The sequence below is a fragment of the Euleptes europaea genome, chromosome 3 (assembly GCF_029931775.1).
Source record: "Euleptes europaea isolate rEulEur1 chromosome 3, rEulEur1.hap1, whole genome shotgun sequence".
Taxonomy (NCBI): domain Eukaryota; kingdom Metazoa; phylum Chordata; class Lepidosauria; order Squamata; family Sphaerodactylidae; genus Euleptes; species Euleptes europaea.
In genome coordinates, this window is record NC_079314.1 from 108,708,327 (window position 1) to 108,732,250 (window position 23,924).

At 47.9% G+C, this 23,924-nt stretch overlaps 1 protein-coding gene across 1 annotated transcript in view; it reads left to right on the forward strand.

The window, feature by feature from the left end:
* Positions 1-16,782, forward strand: part of PTPRO (protein tyrosine phosphatase receptor type O) — a 117,984-nt gene extending 101,202 nt beyond the window's left edge. The window contains exons 23-28 of the mRNA XM_056846600.1: positions 1,573-1,707; positions 3,952-4,074; positions 5,673-5,827; positions 9,661-9,796; positions 15,562-15,682; positions 16,760-16,782. Coding sequence (XP_056702578.1) covers positions 1,573-1,707; positions 3,952-4,074; positions 5,673-5,827; positions 9,661-9,796; positions 15,562-15,666 — 654 coding nt within the window. The 3' untranslated portion in view covers positions 15,667-15,682; positions 16,760-16,782. The remainder of the gene's footprint in view (positions 1-1,572; positions 1,708-3,951; positions 4,075-5,672; positions 5,828-9,660; positions 9,797-15,561; positions 15,683-16,759) is intronic.
* Positions 16,783-23,924: the final 7,142 nt, after the last annotated feature.

Genomic DNA, 23,924 nt, shown 5'->3' on the forward strand with positions numbered 1-23,924 from the left:
CTTTTGGGGGGGAGAAGAGCAACGTTTCTCCAAACATAACTGTCATCAGCAATTAATCAGAAACCAATTAATTAGCTCTATTAGGAGCAAATTAATTAGCTTCTGCTCCATAATTATGTACAGTATAAACACAATATGAATAATAAGGAATGAATTAATTAGGACGTTCTCTCCCCCCTTCTGTATGTGTGCATATGCCCTTGCCTGGAGAACTCAGGTTAGCCTGATTATGTCAGATCTTGGAAGCTAAGCAGGGTCGGCCCTGGTCAGTATTTGGAAGGGAGAACACCAGGGAATACCAGGATCGTGACATGGAGGCAGAGAATGGCAAACCACCTCCAGCCGTCTCTTGCCACGGAGTGGCCATAAGTCAGCTGTGGCAGGGTAGCAAAAAAAGAAAAAAGAAAGAAACACAACACAAACAGGACACAGGGTCTTATTCCAAGACACTGAAAGAAGTGACGGGATGGCGTTGCTTGCGGCCACACGAGCACGCAATCCTTGCTGTCAGCCGGAAGATGGATTGGCGGGCAATTGCCAAGCCACCTGGCAACCCTATCTAAAGTCTCTGGTCTTGAAAACCCCACCAGCGGTTACCATAAGTCAGATGTGACTTGACGGCAAAAGAAATAATTATGGAGGGGAGGGTCAAGGCAGAGGAAAGGAAGTGATAGGTTGCCCAAAGATTTCTTTGTGTTGCACCAAAACTACCAGTTGGTGTTTCCAGCCTCACCTCAATACTTGTCTTAGGGTACAAATGTGACTGTGGTCATGCATTTGTCACCACAGTTTGGACTGGTACCATGCAAAACAGGAGGGGCGATCTAACCCCTCAACAACTCGCTTGGTTATGCTTGAGAACCAGCATGGTGTAGTGGTTAAAAGTGGTGGTTTGGTGGTTTGGAGCTGTGGACCCTGATCTGGAGAAGAGGATTTGATTCCCCACTCCTCCACATGAGCGGCGGACCCTAATCTGGTGAACTGGATTTGTTTCTCCACTCCTCCACGTGAAGCCAGCTGGGCAACCTTGGGCAAGTCACACTCAGCTCCACCTACCTCACAGGGTGTCTGTTGTGGAGAGGGGGGGAAAGGTGATTGTAAGCTGATTTGATTCTTCCTTCAGTGGTAGAGAAAATTGGCATTTAAAAACCAATTCTTCTTCTTTTTCTTCTTCTTATTGAAACCGGGCTCCTTGTGCGGTTGTTAGCATTTTAAAAGGGGACAAGCAGAACTTTGAAAGAAATAAAGCTGAAGGGTTAAATACCCCCTTCCTTTGCAACCTATCTCCTTTTGACAGACTGCAGAGCCATGATCATTTTTCATGTCTGTCTGTACCCTTATGGTGCAGAGTTTTATTAGGCAATCCATTCTGTTCTTTCTCTAAAACATGTTCCTCTCGCAGCCTGCTTCACAAGCACGGGCCATCGAAGTACTTTGCTTTAAAAGCACCGCTTCTGAATTTCATGGCACACATGATCCACACTCTAGCTTGCCCAATAGATGTAGAATTTCCATGTTTTTGAGGAAGATCTCAAGGTCTTTGTCAAGCAATATATTGTGCTTGTCTCTTAGGGCTACAACTCTCCACAAGAGTACATTGCCACCCAAGGCCCCCTGCCGGAGACGCGGAACGATTTTTGGAAGATGGTCCTCCAGCAAAAGTCACAAATCATCGTGATGCTTACACAGTGCAACGAGAAGCGGAGGGTATGGTATAGCATCCTCTGTGTTTCTCGGGAGGTGGGGTTGACCGTGGATGCTGTAGCCCTGCATCTTCTTTCCTGAACACTCAGAAACAGAATGGGGTGGAGTTTGCCCCTGTGCATCTGATCATCAGCGGCCATTTATGCTTGGTAATTAGCAGCGCATTCCAGGCTGAAGTGCCCTGCGTATCTTTTTGAGTTCTTCAAGCTGAACCATCATTCCAGAAGTCACTGCTAAGCCGGCGCACACCTGCTTCGCATTTCTTAACAGCCCCTTTAACGTGACCTTTGTATTTGCTCCTTCCCCGCCTTGAAGCATCCACTCAAGGAAGCATGAAGGCAATTGCTAATGGCTATGCAAACGAAGGAGCAGGTGAGTGGGTGGGGGGTGGAATTTGTTTGACTTTCTCCTCTTGCACCGGGACCATGAATAGGCATTTTAAAGGTCGGATTTAAAAAAGCGGCTTTGAGCGAGCATCAAAATTGACCCTGCATAAATGGCCACAGTGTAACAGAGGTCTGAATATAGCAGCTCTGTTTGGCTATTGGGGCTAACGGCCTTTGACACTTCTCCTTCATGAATAGATCATGATGGGTAGCCGTGTTAGTCTGTCTGTAGCAGGAGAAAAGAGCAAGAGTCCCGTAGCACCTTAAAGACTAACAAAATATCTGGTGGGGTATGAGCTTTCGTGAGCCACTTCTTCAGATGCAGTTAGTCCAAGATGGACTCACATTCTAGCTGTATCTGAAGAAGTGAGCAGTAACTCACAAAAGCTCGTACCCTGCCAGAAATTTTTGTTACTCTTTAACATGCTACTGGACTCTTGCTCTTTTCTACTCCTTCATGAATATGTGCCATCCCCTTCCAAAACCATTGAAGCCAGTGGCAACCTCCAGATCTTGTGACAGTGAGTTCCATAAGTTAATGGTGTGTACTTCCTTTTGTGTGATCATAACCGGCCTATTATCTCCAGTGTGAGCCATATGTACATTAGGAGAGAGAATTATTATTATTTTCTCTGGTGTCTCTCAGACCATTGGTAATCATAATGGAGGGTTGGCACCTACAGCTTTCCCCATTATACAGGAGATCTGCTGCCTGGGTAGCTGTTTGGATGTATAATGAGTGAGAAGGAGTGCGTGGTATCGGCATTACAAGTACACACAAGCTGGAGACCTGTGAGGAATCACAGAAGGGAGGCAACTGGAAAATCCCACCCTACTCCCCCAAATCCTCCCAAATCCTCGCCCTTTTAGGATTCACTAAGCTCCCAGGAGCTCAAACTAGTTAATTTCCCTTCTTCACCACGCCAGCATGGTGTAGTGGTTAAGAGCGGTAGCTTGGAGCGGTGGAGTCTGATCTGGAGAACCGGGCTCAGTTCCCCGCTCCTCCACTTGAGTGGCGGGGGCTAATCTGGTGAACTGGATTTGTTTCCCTGCTCCTGCACACGAAGCCAGCTGGGTGATTGTGGGCTAGTCACAGCTCTGTTAGGGCTCTCTCAACCCCACCTACCTCACAGGGTGTCTGTTGTGGGGAGGGGAAGGTGATTGTAAGACAGTTTGAGTCTCCCTTAAGTGCTAGAGAAAGTCGGCATATAAAAACCAACTCCTGCTCCTCCTCCTCCTCCTCTTCTTCTCTCCCCCCGCCCCCCCCCCACAAGTGATTCTTGAGTGCTCTCAGCATTCTGCCTTTACTGGAGCCCATTCAGTCCTCAGCAGGCTGGGTTTTGTGGGGTGTGTGTGTCTTTTTCATTGGTTGATTTACTGAGTTTCTGTAGACCTAGTAGAGTTGCCAGCCTCTAGGCAGGGCTGGGGGCTCTCCCAGAATTACACTTGATCTTCAGACTACAGAGATCAGGTCCCCTGGAGAAAATGGCTGCTTTGGAGGGTGGCCTTATACTCTGCTGAGGTCCCTTTCCTCCCCAAACCCCGCCCTTCCCAGGCTCCACCTCCAAACCTCCAGGAATTTCCCAATCCGGAGTTGGCAACCCTAATACCTGGTAAGCCTCCCAAATCTGTTGAGTCTCTTACCTTGTCTGTGGGTGGCCTGTTTTGGCAACTTTCATCATCTACCTAGGGCATCATCCAGTTGACAGATACAGTGGTACCTTTTTGTAATATCCAAGGATATCAAGTTTAGGGGAAACCTACCATGAAAGGCAGCCCAGCAGTCTTTTTGGGGAGGTCTTTTTCAAGCAACTGTAAGAGTCAACAGGAATGTTTGGTGATGTCTGTCTTTTTCTTCCAGGTAAAATGCGACCATTATTGGCCTTTTACGGAAGAGCCAGTTTCTTACGGGGACATCACAGTGGAGATGCTGTCTGAAGAAGAGCAACCAGATTGGGCTTATAGGAATTTCAGAATCAATTACGTAGGTCAATGTAAACTGTCTCAGGTTGCTTACGCATGGGTACTTTCACTCAGGTTCGCCCCCGGTCTTTCTCAGTTGTTCCTTGGAGTTATGCATGTGTTTCCCTTCCATTAGAGATGACCTTGCTGCCAGCACTCACAAACCCCAGGTCTTCCCGTTCCTCTGTTCACCCAATTCTTCCACCTCCCCTGAGCTCAGCCCGGGTGAAATCCCCATGCATGAAGCAGAGTGCAGGGCACGCAAGCTTGGTTTCCCTCACAGCCAGTTACAAAGCAGTGTGTAAAAAGGCGGGGATTCAAATGCTTTCTGCTTCATGGGAGTTCTTTCTGGGCAGAAGAATGGACTTTTAAAATGAAGCTTGGGTCGTCCCCCGCCCTCAATTCCTTTTAGGGTGCTCCGTTTTGTTTTTGTCTTTTGAAATGCATTTTGGCTGGGCACTTGGATTTCCACGGGGGGGGGGGGGGTGGGGACTTCTCTCTCAAAAGAAAGAACTACAGCCAATCACAAAGTCTCTAGCTGACAGAGATCAGTTCACCGGTGGATTTGGAAGGTGGACTCTATAGCATGATACCTCATTGAAGTCCCTCCCCTCTCCAAACCCCACCCTCCTCAGGCTTCACCCCCAAAATCTCCAGGTATTTTCCAATCCAGAGCTGGCAAGCCTAGTCACAAAGCAGTTATACATATGAATCTGCCTTATATTGAATCAGACCCTTGATTCATCAAGGTCCGTATTGCCTACATAGACTGGCCGCGGCTCTCCAGGCTCTCAGGTGGAGGTCTTTCACATCATCTACCAGCTGAGCTTTTTTGCTGGAGATGTTGGGGGTTGAACATAGGACCTTCTGCATTCTAGGCAGATGCTCTACCACTGAGCCACGGCCCCACAGTTTTAGGGAAAGGCATTTTTTAAAGTCCCCAGTAGCCTGACTCTTCTTGGAACTGTGGTGTGTGTGTGTGTGGGAGAAGGGCTCTTGCCTTCCCTTCCATACAGTTTGCAGCTCCAACGTTATGCAAGAAAGTTCCTGCTGGGGCTGTTTCGGCTTGGGAAAACAGCATGGAGGGGAAGGTGGGAGCCCCTCCTCACCCTACACTGCAGTTCTGAGCAGAATCAGACTCCTGGGAACTTAAAAAAATGCCTTTCCCCAAAGCTGCTGTGTGACTACGAGGGAAATGAGTTGAGGCCAGGGAATGTCAACCCAACTTGTCAAAAAATGTAACATGTAGCTTGGCCGTCTTACCCAAGGTTAAACCCTAATCAAGACCCCCCAAAGGCTGCCTTTTGGCCTAAACAACCCACTTAGAACTCCACTTAAAGAATTCAAAGAGAAGGTTTGGTCATTTCCTCTCTTTTTCCATTGTGGAAAGAAAAGGGCAATGGCTCAAACAACGCTGAAAAGGTCAAAAGATCTTATGTTCTTATGTCCCTGCAGCTTGAAGAAAAGTGACTAATTGAGATCTCTATAGGGGAGGAATAGAACCCCACCCCCCATTGTTATTCTTTGCCAACTTGCAGTTGTAGTTACCCCTGCATTGGGGGCCGCTTAATTAGAAATCAAGGGATAATGAGTGCTGGTTTTGTTTCTCCTTCCTCGTAGGCAGACGAAGTGCAAGACGTGATGCACTTTAACTACACGGCTTGGCCAGATCACGGCGTCCCTCCCACGAATGCAGCGGAAAGCATCCTGCAGTTTGTGCAGATGGTCAGGCAGCAGGCAACGAAAAGCAGAGGCCCCATGATCATACACTGCAGGTACAACGGCTCGTTGAGCTTGTTAGATGTTCGAAGGGGTAGAGAAGTCTACCGTCAGGAAAGGAGGCCATTGCACCCTTCGTGCGCAAGACAAATGGGAGCAACTTGATAAAAGGAAGTATTTCTTCGCACAACACATAGTTAAATTGTGGAACTCCCTGCCCTAGGATGAGGTGATGGCTGCCAACTTAGAAGGCTTAAAGAGGGGAGTGGACATGTTCACGGAGGAGAGGGCTATCCATGGCTACTAGTTAAAATGGATACTAGTCATGCATCCCTATTCTCTCCAGGATCACAGGAGCATGCCCATTATATTAGGTGCTGTGGAACACAGGCAGGATAATGCTGCTGCAGTCGTCTTGCTTGTGGGCTTCCTAGAGGCTTGGCCACTGTGTGAACAGACTGCTGGACTTGATGGGCCTTGGTCTGATCCAGCAGGGCTTTTCTTATGTTATTATGTTCAACTGCTTCGTTTTGGGAGTGACAAAGACCAGATCAGTTCACCTTTGAAGTCGCTTTGCCTGACATTCTGCCATTCAGCGGACGTCTCATCTTTCCAATGCTCCACCCACAGCCAGTTCTACAACAGGGTGAGGTGAGGTGGTGGCCTTGGGCACCATTGCCACCTTACCCCTGTTATCTTCATGGTCACTGCTGCTGCGCTTCAACCCCCCCCCCAATACACACACACACGCAGGATATAGATTACAATGGATAGCCATCTTAGTCTGTCAATAGCAGTAGAAAAGAGCAAGAGTCCATTAGCACCTTAAAGACTAACAAAACTTCTGGCAGGGTCTGAGTTTTCGTGAGCCACAGCAAACGTCTTCAGATACAGCTAGAATGTGAGTCCATCTATCCTCAAGTAGAGAAGAGTGAACTAGGCACACAATGGCAATGTAAATGTCAAAAGCAAGTAAATGACACTAGCAGGCGTGGTTGGATTAAGTGTGATAGGCAGAGGGGTAGTAGAAATTAGCTTTGATAATGAGACAGGAATCCCAGATCTCTATTCAGTCCAGGAGAATGCATTGTCTTGAGCTTCATTATTAGTTGTAATTCAGCAGTCTCTCTTTCTAATCTCCCTTTGTGAGAGAACTGCTACTCTTAAATCAGCAACTGAATGTCCTGGAAGGTTAAAATGTTCCCCCACTGGTTTCTGAATGTTGTGGTTTCTGATGTCAGACTTATGTCCATTCAATCTTTATCACAGGGAGCCAGAGAAGCTAATGCTCCTTCCCTTTTTGGTTCCCAGGTATCTCCTTAGTGGAGAGACGCTGGTGAACGTAGATTAAATGGGACTGTATTCATTTTTTTAATATCCAAAGAGCAGCAAAAATGTATCTTGAGGGATATTCCCAAAATTAATCTGGGATTGCCAGCCTTGGTAAGTGAATATCGGCATTCGCGGTAACGTGTAAACTGATTGTGGGGCCCACTTTCAACACAGCATGTGGCCATCTGTTCCTTCCGGCAAAGTCTGTCTGATAACATATTTTTGGCCCTGGACCTTAGCATTAGTGCCAGCTTCCCGGCGTTCACAGGAGCAAAAAGGAAGGATAAACAGGTCCCACCTCTGGGTAGAGGCCAGAAACCCGTTGCAAATGCTAGCTGATCTTTGGGAACCTACCAAAAGGCACTGGCTATTTCGGGGATCATTAAGGATGCTTAAGGAAAGGTCTGTTTCTTTGTTGTCCTCCCCATTTTAAATTATAAACATGCAAATGTTTGTGTAAGCTGCCCATATCCCTAGCCACAGAAGCTGGCTGGGAATAAAAAAATGCATCATTTCTACCACCCCTCCTTGCGATTCGCCTTTAGGGATATCTGTTTATATCACAACAGTGTCTAGGCCCAATCTCGCCCGAGCTAAGCACATTTCTTTGAAGTCCTGTTGGTTTCAGATATTTAAGGACATGCTGAACTCTCCCATTGAAGTCAATGGGATATAGAGAGACTTCACCTTGGCTAGATTGCACAGGTAATACCAGAGGTCCCCAACATTTTTGAGCCTGCAGACACCTTTGGAATTTGGACACAAGGTGGAGGTAGCCACCACAAAATGCCTGCCACAACGGGCAGAACCGGTCACAAAAGGTCAGAGAGAGAGGTCAAGAGTGACTTTAATATTTGTTTGTTTGTTTGTTTGTTTGTTTCCTTATATTTGTAGCCTGCCCTCATTCCCAGTAAGCTGGGCTCAGAGCGGGTTACAACAACGCATAATAAAACATCAGTTAAAATGTACATTGAGGCTTCATTAAAACTCTGTACTCCATATGAATTAATAAATAAGCTGGCATTCAATATTCATAAATAGTGGCCACTAATAGTGGAGGACTTTCATTCTTAGGCTCCACTAATAGTGGAGGACTTTCATTCATGGGGTTGCCATGAGTCGGAAGCGACTTGACGGCACTTAACACACACACACACACACACACACAAAATAAAAAAATACTAAAAATAATAATACAGGTTGAGTATCCCTTTTCTGAAAGTTGGACATCCAAAATCCAAAACTTCTGGTGAGATAGTGACACCTTTGCTTTCTGATAGTTCAATGTACACAAACTTTGTTTCATGCACAAAATTATTTAAAAAATATTGTATAAAATTACCTTCAGCCTGTGTGTATAAGGTTTATATAAAACATAAATGAATTTCGTGCTTAGACTTAGGTCCCATCCCCAAGATATCTCATTATGTGTATGCAAATATTCCAAAATCTGAAATAATTTGAAACCCTTCTGGTCCCAAGCATTTTGGATAAGGGATACTCGACCTGTAGCAATTCTTCAACATTTCAGGCAGAAACTGTGTTTAACGGGATGCTCTTTGAAATGCACGTTTAGTTAAAATGAACATATAGCTTAAAGATATTTGCTTGCCTACGCCTTGAGTCTCCCAATGTGTTGTGGTGGCAGCTGCTGCTGAAGCAATAAAAAACAAAATGTCTGCAGAGCCAATCAGATCTCCAATGGCCAAACAGAAGCCCTGCTGGCAAAAAAACCCTACCTGACCCAACCTATTTGTGGCTCCTGCGAGAAAGGGGAGGTGCAAAAATCGTGGTGCTTTGCTGGAAATCCACGAAACATCGAGTCTAGATCCGAGCCAGAAGGGCTAACCTGGCTCAGGTAGGTTTACCAGCTAATGTACACTCCGTAAGGAGCTGCACCCTGGCTCCCTGATGAACACACCAGTACGATACAAGTGTCTGCAAGTTCATCACACTTACACTTTACAGTTTGGAAATGTGCACTTAAAAAGGCCTGAGGTGAACCCCCTTACAAGTGGTGCAGTCCTAAGCAGGTCTACTTAGAACTAAACCCTGTGTAGCTCATTGGGGCTTACTCCCAGGAAAGTGCCTTTGGGATTGAAGCCCACGCGTCCCCTGTCAAGCTGACACCGCCTCAAGCATTGAGGTGGTGCTTAAAATTCATAAATTCATAAAAGCTCAGCATAAATTAGACTCCGTGAGTCAGACGAATATTTTGCAAAGCGAGTATTATCATTCGCACAGAATGGAAATTGACAGTAATGAAGCATATTCTCTGTTCCTTCCATATCCTGTTCCTAGTTGTATTCTCTGTTCCTTCCATATCCTGTTCTCCCAAGCGACAGGGTTCCCAGGCTCAATCCCCGGCATCTCCAGTTAAAGGGACCAGGCAAGTAGGTGATGTGAAAGACCTCTGCCTGAGACCCTGGAGAGCCGCTGCCAGTCTGAATAGACAGTACTGACTTTGATGGACCAAGGGTCTGATTCAGTATAAGGCAGCTTCATGTGTTCATGTGACTGTGTTGTATGACCATGTGTGTGCATGTGTGTGTTGCAGTGCCGGCGTGGGACGGACGGGGACCTTTATAGCACTGGATCGGCTCCTACAGCACATTCGGGATCACGAGTTTGTAGATATATTAGGACTGGTGGCTGACATGCGGTCTTATCGGATGTCCATGGTCCAAACAGAGGTATGACTTTCAGTTGCATGTTCCGCAGCAAGACTGACACGTGTCAGAGGCAAGAGCCTGCGTCATCAGATGCAGGTCCCGTAGATAACCAGGGCTCTGTAACACGGTCGCAATGCGGCTTGAGCACGTGGCTCATTGCAATCAGTGGTAAAAGGCATGCTTTGCACGCAGAAGGTCCAAGGTTCGGTATCTGGCATCTTAACCTGGTGGTTAAGAGTGGTGGTTTGGAGTGGTGGACTCTGATCTGGAGAACTGGGTTTGATTCCCCACTCCTCCATGTGAGTGGGGAATCAATGGCAAAAACCACCTCCGAACATCTCTTGACTTGAAAACCCATCGAGGTCACCATAAGTCGGCTGCGACTTGACGGCACTTTACACACACATCTATCGCGCGGCCCAGGCTGTGATGTTACCGGCTGGGCTTTCATTGGTACCGACCGGAGGTTGCTGTTAGGTACAAGGGTAAGAGCCAGCTTGGTGTAGTGGTTAAGAGCAGTGGTTTGGACTGGTGGATTCTAATCTGGAGAACCGGGTTTGATTCCCCACTCCTCCACAAGTGCGGCGGAGGCTAATCTGGTGAATCGAATTGGTTTCCCCACTCCTCCCCCACATGAAGCCAGCTGGGTGACCTTGGGCTAGTCACAGTTCTCTTAGAGCTCTCTCAGCCCCACCTGCCTCACAGGGTGTCTGAAGTGGGGAGGGAAAGGGGAGGTGATTGTAAGCCGGTTTGATTCTCCCTTAAGTGGTAGAGAAAGTCGACATATAAAAACCAACTCTTCTTCTTCCTCTTTCTTCCTCTTCTTCTTCTATTTCCTTTTTTCTTATTGGCAGGGAACTCAGCATATCTTGAAAGCATCCCCCTAATCCATCCTGACAGGAACTGCCAACTTCTGTGCTGGTTCCAAGGCCCTGCCGTTTGCCAGCTGGCTGGTACCCCTGCTGCATTGGCACGACTTGCTACATCCTCTCTCTTTCTCTCTCACACACAAGCCCGGAAAACAGCAGAGCTTTGTCACCTGCCAGCAAACTAGATCAGGATGATAGGGCACCCCAAGCGCATGCCAGCAGTTAATGCTCAGGAGCAGGCCAGGATGCCCGGGTTGCCAGGGCCAGAGTTAGGGGGAAGCGAGTGGGCAACGACGGAAACTCACTTTTTTTCATTATCAGAATCGCAACGATTTTGGCAGTGCAGCGAGAGAGATTCAGAGGAAGTCTAAATTATCATCTCCACAGACCTCAAATGTTCTGAAAAAAATAACTAATAACCATAAGCACATTTGTGTGGAACGTGTGGGACGCACTCCCATCTCTGCTTCTGGGTTCGTAAGGATGGTGTCATGCTTCCATCCTGTTTGTTCAAAGTAGGGCTAGTTGGCTCAGATGCTGCAGCATGCAGGTTGAACCACCTGTGCCACTCAGATGGGGCTGTTGGACTCTATAAGCACCTGGAGAGGGGGCCATGGCTCAGTGGTAGAGCATCTGCTTGGCACGCAGACGGTTCCTGGTTCAGTCCCCTGCATCTCCAGTTAAAAAGGGTCTGGTAGTAGGTGATGTGAAAGGACCTCTGCCTGAGACCCTGGAGAGCTGCTGCCGGTCTGAGTAGACAATACTGACTTTGATGGACCCAAGAGTCTGATTCAGTACAAGGCAGCTTCATGTGTTCATGTGTGACCCCTGCCTGAGACCCTGGAAAGCTGCTGCTGGTCTGAACAGACATGACTTGGATGGACCAAGGGTCTGATTCAGTTCATAGTAGCTTCATATGGCTTCAAGGCAGCTTCAGTTCCCTGGTTATGACATCTTGTGGTCTGACTTGAGTGTGTCTTACCTTGGGGGGTGCTGGCTCTTGGCCCCATACAACCCCGGGGGCTCTAGAATTGACTGGACACAGCCCCCGTCGCATCCTCCCCCTTCTCCCACCACCCGTGTTGCAAGGGCAGGCATAGAGGTTGGAAACAGTTCAACAGGCCATGTCAGCATCTGCCATCTACTTGTGAAGTCTGAGAACTTCACACAGCCGTTTACAGTGATATTTTCTATGGAAAAGATATGAAGTGTGGGGGGAAAGTGTGGTGTAATGGTTAGGGAAGACAAGAGTCACTGGAAAAGACAGAGGAGTGGACATGTTCATGGAGGAGAGGGCTGTTTGTTCATGGCTACTAGTAAAAATGGATACTAGTCATGATGCATACCTATTCTCTCCAGGATCAGATGAGCATGCCCATTATATTAGGTGCTGTGGAACACAGGCAGGACAATGCTGCTGCAGTCGTCTTGTTTGTGGGCTTCCTAGGGGCACCTGGTTGGCCACTGTGTGAACAGACTGCTGGACTTGATGGGCCTTGGTCTGATCCAGCATGGCCTTTCTTACGTCCTTATGACGGTAATACTAGAAAAAGTTGAAGACAGCAGGAAAAGAGGAAGACCCAACATGAGATTGATTGATGCAGTTAGGAAAGCCAGGTGGGGCTGAGAGAGTGTGACTAGCCCAAGGTCAGCTCGCTGGCTTTGTGTGTGGGAGTGGAGAAACAAATCCAGTTCACCAGATTAGCCTCCGCCGCTCATGTGGAGGAGCGACGAATCTGTCCAGATCAGACTCCACCGTTCCAAACCACCGCTCTTAACCACTACACCCCACTGGCTCTCCCTTCACACTTTTATGTCTGTTCAGATATTCTAATCCCTGGTGTGCATTCATTCATTCATTAACTTCCACAAACAGCAAAAATAGAGCCTTGCTTAGTATGAGCCACTAGATGTCAGTGTCGCACAAGAAGCAGCGCAACACAAAAGTTTCAGTGGCACATAGGGGAGGATACCGGGCTCCGCGTTAAGTTCTCCAGAACTGGGAAATGATTGGGCCAGGGCGAGCGCACACGGCTCCCAAGCCCCGTCCTCCCGAAATGAAATGGATATCAATGCACGGTGGTAGGAATGAGCGGAACATCTGGATTTCAAAGGAATCTGGGAGACCCAAGCAAAGTTGATCGCGGTTGGCAGTTTGAGGCCAGCCTCTCTATCTAAATTGTTAGTGGTAAATGTTCCTAGCCTAGGACTTTCCCTTTGGAAACCAAGACAAATCAGGACATGGAAGCCAAACAATTGTATGCATCAGTAACATTAGGCCAGTGTGGTATAGTGGTTAAGAGCGGTGGTTTGGAGCGGTGGACTCTAATCTGGGGGACCAGGTTTGATTCCCCGCTCCTCCACATGAGCGGCAGAGGCTAATCTGGTGAACTGGATTTGTTTCCCCACCCCTACACACGAAGCCAGCTGGGTGACCTTGGGCTAGTCACAGCTCTCTTAGAGCTCTCTCAGCCCCACCTCACAGGGTGTCTGTTGTGGGTAGAAGAAGGGAAGGTGATTGTAAGCCGGTTTGATTCTCCCTTAAGTGGTAGAGAAAGTTGGCATATAAAAACCAACTCTTCTTCTTAAGGATTTTCAGGGCAGCCCAGATTTGTTCTCTCATAGCATTTGTGTAACATAGCTCCACACTACAGATAGGGAGAGGAAAGAATGGCCAGCTAGGGAATTCTCAGGGGAGCTGAGATTTGAATTAGGAGCCGCCAAGCCGACCTAATTTATTCAGTGTATTTTTAAATCTCCCGTTATCAGTCAAAATAATCAGCTGCTGATTGCAACCAAACACTAACACAGCCGTCAATGAAAACGTAACTTTAGTGAGGCTGCTGTCCACATGCAATGAAAGGGTGTCTAGATGCCTCCTCTCTGTCCCCTGGCTTGGTTGATGAACATGTGAGCAGTTGGACTATTGGATGACAATGGGAGTAAAGGAACCCTAAGGGAGGATAAAGCGATTGCTGAAAAACTAAATGAATTCTTCTCATCTGTCTTCACTGTTGAAGATACAGGGCAGATTCCTTCTCCTGAACAGAGCTTTTGGAGAGGGGAAAATGAGGAACTGAGGCAAATAGTGGTAACAAGGCAGGAAGTCCTAGAACGTCTAGACAAACTGCAAACTAACAAGTCACAGGGACCACACGGTATTCTTCAAGAACTCAAATGGGAAATTGCTGAACTTCTAACAAAGATATGTAATATGCCCCTTCGATCAGCCTCTGTACCAGAGGACTGGAGAATGGCCAATGTAACACCCATTTATAAAAAAGGTTCCAGGGGGGACCCAGGAAATTACAGGCCAGTTAGCTTAACGTCTGTTCCAGGTAAATTAGTGGAAAGCATTATTAAAGATAGAATTGTCAAGCATACAGAAGGGCAAGGTCTGCTGGGCAAAACCCAACATGGCTTCCGTAAGGGTAGGTCCTGTCTCACTAACCTATTAGAGTTTTTTGAAAGCGTCAATAAGCATGTGGACAGGAATGAGCCTGTGGATACTGTGTATTTGGATTCCCAAAAAGCTTTTGACAAAGTCCCCCACCAAAGACTGCTAAGCAAACTTCATAGTCCCGGGATAAGAGGACAAGTCCTCTTATGGATTGAGAGCTGGCTGAAAAATAGGAAGCAGAGAGTAGGAATCAATGGTCAGTTCTCCCAATGGTGGGATGTGAGCAGTGGGGTGCCTCAGGGATCTGTGTTGGGACCGGTGCTTTTCAACCTGTTCATCAATGACCTGGAGTTGGGGTTAAATAGTGAAGTAGCCAAGTTTGCAGATGACACCAAATTATTTAGGGTGGTTAAAACAAAATCGGACAGTGAAGAGCTCCAGAAGGATCTCTGCATACTGGAAGAATGGGCATTAAAATGGCAAATGAGATTCAATGTGAGTAAGTGTAAAGTGATGCATATTGGGACAAAAAATCCCAACTTCACATAGGCCATTTATTCATGGAAGGTTTTGCATTGGATTTGTCACTCTCTAGATGCACATTTTCCCCATCTGAATTCTCAAAACTCTGCATGGCGGCTTATTGTTGAGTTTTGAGAATATGGATAGGGAAAAAGTGCATCTAAAGAGTGGCAAATCCAAGGCAAAACCTTCCATGAATAAATGGCCATATACACTGCCCCAGGAAGTGGTGATGGCTGCCAGCTTGGAGGGCTTTAAGAGGGGAGTGGACATATTCATGGAGGAGAGGGCTATTCATATCTGTTAGTTAGAATGGATACTAGTCATTCTGCATACCTATTCTCTCTAGAATCAGAGGAGCATGCCTATTATTTTGGGTGCGGTGGAGCACAGGCAGGATGGTGCTGCTGCACTCGTCTTGTTGGTGGCTTCCTAGAGGCACCTGGTTGGCCACTGTGTGAACAGACTGCTGCACTTGATGGGCCTTGGTCTGATCCAGCAGGGCCTTTCCTATGTTCTTATGTTCTTATGGTAGGAGTGGAGTTCTCAGAAGGAGCTGGACAGCAATTATTCTCTTGCCGAGGCTATGGAAGCAATGTCTGGCTGCTGCTGCTGCTTCTCCCTCTGTCCTCAACAAATAGCATTTAGTAGCAGGGTGAAATAGGTTTGGGGCTAGAGCTGGAGCAGGCGTGATGGAAGAAGAAGAGTTGGTTTTGATATGCCCATTTTCTCCACCTTTTTAAGGAGAAGCAAACCATTTTACCAATCTCCTTCCCTTTCTCTCCCCACCACAGACACTCTGTGAGATAGGTGGGGCTGAGAGAGTTCAGAGAGCTGTGAGTAGCCTAAGGTCACTCACCTGGCTTCGTGTGTAGGAGTGGGCAAACCAAACCGGTTCACCAGATTAGAGTCCGCCGTTCTTAACCACTGTACCACGCTGGCCCTTGGAGGGGCTTCTAACTACTATATAACTACCTTTTGTTCTCTTTCCATAGGAACAATACATTTTTATTCACCAGTGTGTGCAATTAATGTGGCTCAAGAAGAAACAGCAGTTCTGCATCAGCGATGTTATATACGAGAATGTCACCAAGTCGTAATTCCCAGTCACAGGCGGTAAGTTTGGGAAAGCTTCCGTAGCGGCCACGCTCAAGATAACTCCGCTGATGCTCACGCAGCTGAAGTCGTAAATATGAATGCTGAGGTTTTCCTTTATTACAACGTGTCAGATCGCATGATCTATAATGTGTTGGCAGAGTTAACATAAAAGCAGTGTGGGTGAGCTCTTGCGCATGTGGATCAGGGCTCTGGATCTGCCAAGGCTGGGAGCTCAAAGTCCCGTCAGGACAATCTGCAGGCCTGGAGAAGAAACTTGGCTGCCCTTCTCCGGTTCTCACTCCCCATCATTCCATTTCCAGCTGTTCATTTTCTAACTGTGGTCCTTGCATGCAGCCGTAGAGGTTGCATGAATGTGTGGGCTGTGGCTCAGTTTGTAGAGCATCTGCTTGGCATGCAGAAGGTCCCAGGTTCAATCCCTGGCAAATCCAGTTAAAGGGAGTAGGCAAATTGGTGATGTGAAAGACCCGTGCCTGAGACTTCCTGGAGAGCCGCTGCTGGTCTGAGTTGACAATACTGCCTTTGATGGACCGAGGGTCTGATTCAGTATAAGGCAGCTTTGTGTGTTCAATCACAGCCGCAAACAACCGTTGACATAAAAGGAAATTTTTGGGAGGGGCCGTGGCTCAGTGGTAGAGCATCTGCTTGGCATGCAAGAGGTCCCAGGTTCAATCCCCAGCATCTCCGGTTAAAGGGACTAGGCAAGTAGGTGATGTGAAAGACCCCTGCCTGAGACATCTTGGAGAGCCGCTGCCAGTCTGAGCAGGCAACACTGACTTTGATGGACCAAGGGTCTGGTTCAGTATAAGGCAGCATCACGTGTTCATGGATCTGTGCTGATTAATTTAATTTTGAGGGCGAAGGCAGCACTCCATGGATTGAGGTCTCTATAGTTTGGTGTTTGGCAACAGGAGGTGGGGCCTCGTATGCAAATTCATGCAAACCATTGAAAGGCCAATTATTATTAATTCACTAAAGACTCTTTTTGTCAGTTGACCTTCCTTATAATAACAACTGGTTGATGGTTAATTGTTAAAACAAAGTACTTCTTTCCTCCCTCCCCCCTCTCCTTTACAGGATAGAAAATGATGAGAGACATCCATCTTCCCTTGCTTCAGATTTTTATTCTCTCTGGGGTTTTTCCCCCCCCCCACCCTCTGTTAACTGATTTCTGGTACGTGGACAAATTAAAAGCTTTTTTTTTTTTTTTTCATTCAGAAGCTCTGGGGAGATGTAGCCTTAAGGAACCTGCAGTGTCTTCTTTGGACAATCCATTTGCTGGACTTAAAAAAAAAAAATCAGTTATACTGGACCAAATTCAACTCAGTGATGTTAAAAGGAAAGTGATTGTGTGCAGAAATACACAGATAGCTGTTTTGTTTTTCCCCCCCCACACACTTCTCTTTCATTTTCGTGATGCGCCGGTTGGGCTTAAAGGTTGCGGAAAGTGCAATATTCAAGGTCGAATTTGAATTAAGACGAGTTTCCTCCGTGTCCTTCTACCTTCTGGTGAGGGCTGCAGAGAGGCAGGGTACAGGCGAGGTAGCAACGGGTACCTCACCCGCATGCAGCATGGCTGGAAAAGGATGTCACGGAAAGAGGATTTTAGGGCTCACTGACTTTGTCGTCTGTACTTCGGAGGGGGAGCGGACAAGGCCCTCCAGCACGGAGCATCGAAGAGACTCTTTCCTCTCCACCCGAGCCTAACTGGCTCAAAGCTAGAAAAGAAAGTAGGGTTGGGCTTGAGCAGAACCATCAAATCCAGCTTTCAAAGGCTGTCAGGTGGCAAATCTTCATTGAGCGTCGAGGAGCTCAGGAAGCCGGAGGAGATATGTCCATTTGACTTTTCAACCAGCCTGTGTGTGTATGTGGCAGGGGTGGAATCGTGCGCAGCTGGATGTTCAGTGGAACTATCAAGACACCATGGGCCAACTGATGACCACTTCGGGGATGAGCCTGCTCCAAGCTCCATCGCTGTAACATTAAGTTATCCAGTCTTTGGTGTCTATGTGTTGTTCCCCCTCAATCCATTTGCTTAGTTTCTTTCCTTTCTGTGTATTTACCCTGTGTTATGATAGGACGCTTGTCGATATTGTGGGGAAGGAGACGACAGGGACACCGTGACTGTGTTGGTGGACTGGGAATTGGAAGAGCCGGGCTGGAGGCTGTCTTTTGCAAGGCAAAGGGAGTGCCAATGACTCGGCAGCATCTCAAGGGCACCCATGCACCAGTCTTCATTGTTGCTTCCAGAAAATGGAGCATTAATGAACTTGACACCTTCTTTTCTTTGGTGCGGTACTAATCACACACACCGTAGGTTGAGACAGATAGTGTCAGAGCTGATGTTAATAGCATTTATTTTTTGCAGGGAAGAGTGTGTGATTCCAGTAATTTTTGCTTCCTGTAATTTTATTTGACTTCCGGGCTGCTGGAAGCTTCTGAAGGAAATGGTGCTACAGGAAGCAAAAGGGAGCACACCAAGGGGGAGAAGGAAAAATGGCAAGTGACAAAAAGAAAGGGGCGCTGACATTTCTACCTTGACCAAAGACATTAGTGCTGAGAGTAACGAAGAGGCCTAGTGGGAGGACAGGACTTCCTTGGATGGTCGGACAACAATGTGTTCATTTATTTATTAGAATCAGTAAGAAGGAGACAAAGAAGCTCCTGGTTGGCCACTATGTGAACCAACTGCTGGACTTGATGGACCTTGGTCTGATCCAACATGGCCTCTCTTAGGTTCTTAGGAATACTATGAGGACAATGAGGAAGCTCAGGATTTGAGGCTGAAAATGTAGCGTCAAGAGGTGGTGTTGCTGGCAGCCGTCATCCAGATGTGGTTGAGACCAGGACAAACCCCCACAAATATTAGGGGGGAGGCCCGGTTCTGAATTCTCCGCTTGGTCATGGAGCTCACTGGGTAGGCTTGGTCAAGTCATCCAGCCTCGTCCCATTTGGCTGGTTTAGCAAACTGGCCAGAGAAGTGAAGCTCACTGCGATAAGCTATTCGGAGGCAGGTTAAGACGAAAACATGAACAGGACGTCTGGAAGATAAGTTGCTCGTTAAAGTTTGCCGGGGAAGCCCCTACGGTAAGTATGCAGAAGAGTGGGGCTCGGGTGGCACCTGGTGGGAAAATGCCCCCCCCCCCCTCTGACCGTACAGCTCTAAAGCCTCCTTGGACTTCGTGCCAACGCAGGAGAGGCTGCCAGCGCCAGCTAGCGATCAAAATGTGTAATGCCGCCATGCGATCGTCACGGCAGTCCGCTGGCATTTGGGAACAGTATATAACCCTTCTCAATAGCCCTGCCCCCTGCTGGTACTCCAGGCAGCTACCGCATCTTTGAGAAAATGCCCTTTCCATGTGGCCCAACCTACCAGGTGTGTTTCGCCCGCCCCTCCGATGATACCTAAACCGGGACTGCAGGTGTCTGGGAATATTCAGCATAAGGAGGTGGGTGCCAGTTGAAAACAGGAAGCCCCGTGCTTAAAAGTAGCCCAACGCATTTTGCCACAATCTATGTGCCAAAGTCTGTATTTACAATACCGGTGGCGCCTTTCCTTCTAGTTTTCAGTACACTGGAAGTTTATTTTTCATGATTTCTTGGGTATTAAAGGGTGCAAAATGAAATAAATATGCTAAACTTTCCAGTCTTACCCCACCACCCTTACCCCACCACTAAACTAAGCAAAATGAAAGCTAGCATGGTGTGGTGGTTAAGAGCGGTGGTTTGGAGTGGTGGAGTCTGATCTGGAGAACCGGGTTTGATTCCCCACTCCTCCACATGAGCGGCGGAGGCTAATCTGGTGAACCAGGTTGGTTTCCCCACTCCTCCACATAAGGCCAGCTGGGTGACCGTGGGCTAGTCACAGCTCTCTCAGCCCCACCTACCTCACAGAGTATCTGTTGTGGGGAGGGGGAGGGAAGGTGATTGTAAGATGTTTTGAGTCTCCCTTAAGTGGTAGAGAAAGTTGGCATATAAAAACCAACTCTTCAACTCTTCTTCTTTGGGATTTTTTAAACATAAAAAGTAGACAGCCAGCATGGTGTAGTGGTTAAGAGTGGCAGACTCTAATCTGGAGAACTGGGCTTAATTCCTCAGTCTTGCACCTGAAGCCTGCTGGGTGACTTCGGGCCAGTCACAGTTCTCTCAAAACTCTCTCAGCCCACATGGAGGCAGGCAATAGCAAACCACCTCCGGATGTCTCTTTCCCTGAAAACCCTACGAAGTCACCACAAGTTACCTGTAACTTGGTGGCACTTTCCACCACCAAACATCAAAAATAGTTCTAAAGCAGGATTCTGCTGACCTCCTACTGACATCATTGGGATTTCAATAGGGTCTGGCTCCTTCCTGTAACCCACTGTTGAGCTCCTGCGCTGCCTCCCCGGTTCTTATCCCACTTACCTGGCTTAGAATTGTCGACCTCCAGGTACAAGCTGGAAATCTCCTGCTATTGCAACTGATCTCCAGCTGATAGAGACCAGTTCACCTGGAGAAAATAGCTGCTCTGGCAATTGGACTCTATGGCATTGAATTCCCTCCCCTTCCCAAACCCCACCCTCCTCAAGCCCTACCCCCAAAACCTCCCGCCAGTAGCAAAGAGGGACCTGGCAACCCTAACTTGGCCGCAGGCACAGCTGAGACACCCCTCCCATGGGGTTTGGGATGCTGCTACAGCTGCAACCCAGGTCACGTCCCTAGAACACTACCTCCCCCCGGGGTCTCTGGCACCTGGGATGGAGACCTTCAGACAGCTCTGCCTGGTGCGGTCACCACCAACGCGATCTGAAAGCGGAAGGGCGGAGAGCATGTGTGCATGCAGAGAGTGGCAAGGGGCCCAGTGCATGCCAGGCATGCTTCAAGGTGAAACGCTTTTTGCACTTTGTGCGCAGTGATGCACACTCCTTCCTCGGACCAAGGCATACCCCTCTTCCGACCCCCACTTCCATGTCAAGCTTCTGCCGGCAAAATAAGACAAGCCACCAAGTAATTTGAGGCCCATCAATCACCCTCTTTAGTTGCTGGGATTCAGGACACGGATTACCCTGTTGTCCCTTCCAAACCGGAATCCCTCTCTGAACTGTAGACAAAGGCTGTTAACGCATGGCTAGAGAGTCGTTGGTTTGTCCCTCTCGTGTCTCACACTTTTCTAATCTGGGAGCAAAAACTGAATGCATGAGAGGGACTTCAGTCATTGAATGGGTGGTAGACGGCCTGGCTGATGGGAAGGCCATCTGGCAACTGCTGGCCAGGCCGTTGCCCCTAGGTGTCCTCCGCCACCTCTCTCAGCCCTCTGCCTTGGCTCCTCCTGCTCTGTCAGCGGCGCCTCTCTTGCCACCTCTCTCATGGTGGGAGTGGTGTCGGAAGTGTCTTAAGGAGTGGGAGTTAGCCCACACACTTAAACGCACCAGATAACTCACAGAGTTGAAACGATTATTATTTTTAACTCGCAACAAGCCAGGGACTGGAAAACCTGGGTAAGTTTCAAAGGGAGGTGGGTTGATCCTGCAGGCAGCCGGCGGCTATGCATTTACAAAACGGAGATTCGCTATATTCGGAGGATATTCGCAGGACATAACGGCCATGCGTTTTTGGCCAAAGACATACTTTTGCCTTTCGTAGGGCAGAGACCAGGGTTTTTCACAGAATGGGAATGATTTGCACCCTCTGCACATGCCCAAAGGCTTGATGATGTCACACATCGGACGGTTGAACATTTAACACTGAAAATTGGGGCTAGACAAAGTTTTGGTGAGCGGAGGTTTAGATTTTATTGGTTTACTCAAGGTATCAGACTGGTACATTCCAACCAAATATCTTGCATCTTGCTAGAGACCAAACGTGTCGATCATCAGCTTTGGCTGCTCAGCAGGCTCATCATCCCAGTTGGCCATGGAGACATGGGTGCAATTGCTTTGCGACCTACCGAGGGGCGGGTGGGGGACCGTTGTGTTGATTTCATTCGGTTGGAACTGTTCTGAGTTTTGCAGCATTGTGTATAAAAGTATATCTGTGTTAGGCTTAGCTTATTTGAGGTTGTAGAGTATAGAATCTGAGCTTGGGGCTAGAGCTGTATGAACATGAACGGCACAAATAACACGGATCTAAGCAAAATTGCCTTCTGGGTGTTTTGTTTCTTTCGTCAAGGTCTGAGCCATGGATGAAAGCCTGCCCCGATGAGAAAGGGAAGGCCAAAACAAGGATCTATCTACAATCGCCCCTTTCTGAAATTCTCTCTCTTGGTCTCACTCAGCTAGGGTTGCCAGCTCGGGGTTGGGAAATACCTGGAGATTTTGGTGGTAGAGCCTGAGGAGGGCGAAGTGACTGCGAAGCCAGAGCATACCTGCTTTGCATTACTTAATAGCCCATTTAATGCGACCTTTGGTGTTTGCCCCGAAGAATCCCCTCAAGGAACCATGCAAAATAACAGCAGCGTGTTAGCTATGCATATGCAAATGGCTATGCAAACAGGAACAAAGGAGCAGGCGAGTGGGGTGTGTGGAATTTCTCCTTTTGCGTCGGGACCGTGAGTAGGCATTTTTAAAGACATTTTAAAAAAGAGCTTTGAGCCAGCATCAAAATTGACCATGCATAAATGGCCAGTGGGACCAAAAGACAGAATGTTGGGAGCCAGCTTGGGGGGGGGGGGGGAACTGTGAAGGACATAGGGTGGAATAAAATTAGGGTGGGGTTAGGGCTGGCGCTAAAGCTAGGCTAAGCGGGAGGCAGGAACATAAGGGGAGGGGGAACGGGAGAAGGAAGAGTCTGTAGCGCTCTTGAGAATCTGCTCTCTCTACTTGCAAAATTTCACAGGCTGTTAGCTGTGTTTTAATAATCAAGTTGTCAGCCTCTCAGCACGGCAAAGGTACGTGCAATTATAAGGACCATCATGTTCTGAAAATAACACACATACGCGCTCACTACATTCAAACCTTTGTTTTTCTTGATCCCATAGTTTTCCTTACACAAAGGAGGCAAAAAGAAATGTGCACCAAATTGCTCATCTAGCCTGAAGTTGCTCAAATGCTTTATGAACTGTATCCATCTTTTAAAAAAGAAACCAGGATCCTGTGTGTGTGTGTGATTTACAAAGTGAAAGGCAACAGCAGGAAAATGCACATCAAGGGGTATGGGAAAATTAAAAGGATGTTTGGAGCCACTGTGGTGTATTGGTTAACAGCGGTGGTTTGGAGCAGTGGACTCTGATCTGGAGTTTGATCTTCCACTCCTCCGCATGAGCAGCGGAGGCTAATCTGAAGAACTGGATTTGTTTCCCCACTCCCACACATGAAGCCAACTGGGTGGCCTTGGGCAAGTTACAGCTCTCTCAGCCCCACCTACCTCACAGGGTGTCTGTTGTGGGGAGGGGAAGGGAAGGTGATTGTAAGCCAGTTTGCCTCTGCCTTAAGTGGTGGAGAAAGTTGGCATATAAAAACCAACTCTTCTTCTTCTGCAGGTACTGGAATGTCTACATTTACACAGCACAGACACCAATAATTCAAAGATTAAACTCCCCTAGGTCAGGCTCTCTCACACAAGCACATAGGCCAGGGAAGTTCGGTTCCCTGTACTGCGCTGTTGCCAAAACATTGCCACACATCAAATGCAAACGGGCTGAAAAGGGTCATAGGCAACTTGCTGGCGCTGGGACCCTGGCACCAAGACATGCCCCCAGTTCTGGCCCTGATAGAGGGTTATAGGTTCTTAAGCCAAACTGCTTTCTGCAATCTTCCTTCCAGAATTTACAATCCATCTGTTCTCACACACAGTGGGAACCCTCTTGTGAAAACCTCACCTCGCTGCCAACAAAGCTCGAGCTAACGATTATGCCAGGCCTTCACGAAGTCGGTATTTCTTTGGCACCCCAATCCCACCACAACAGAATTTGAGGATTCCTTCCCAGAGCCAATTCAAACAAGGACATTGCAAAAGGGATAAGTCAGTGGCAGGCTACCTCTTTTACGCGTACGCATTCCCAGGTGTGAACCCTGGCATCTCCAACTGAAATATCCAGTAGCAGGGAAAGAGCCAGCGTGGCATAGTAGTTAAGAGTGGTGGTTTGGAGCAGTGGAGTCTGATCTGGAGAACCGGGGTTTGATTCCCCACTCCTCCACGCGAGCGGCGGAGGCTAATCTGGTGAACTGGATTTGTTTCCCCACTCCTCCACACGAAGCCAGCTGGGGGGCCTTGGGCTAGTCACAGCTCTCTCAGCCCCACCTACCTCACAGGGTGTCTGTTGTGG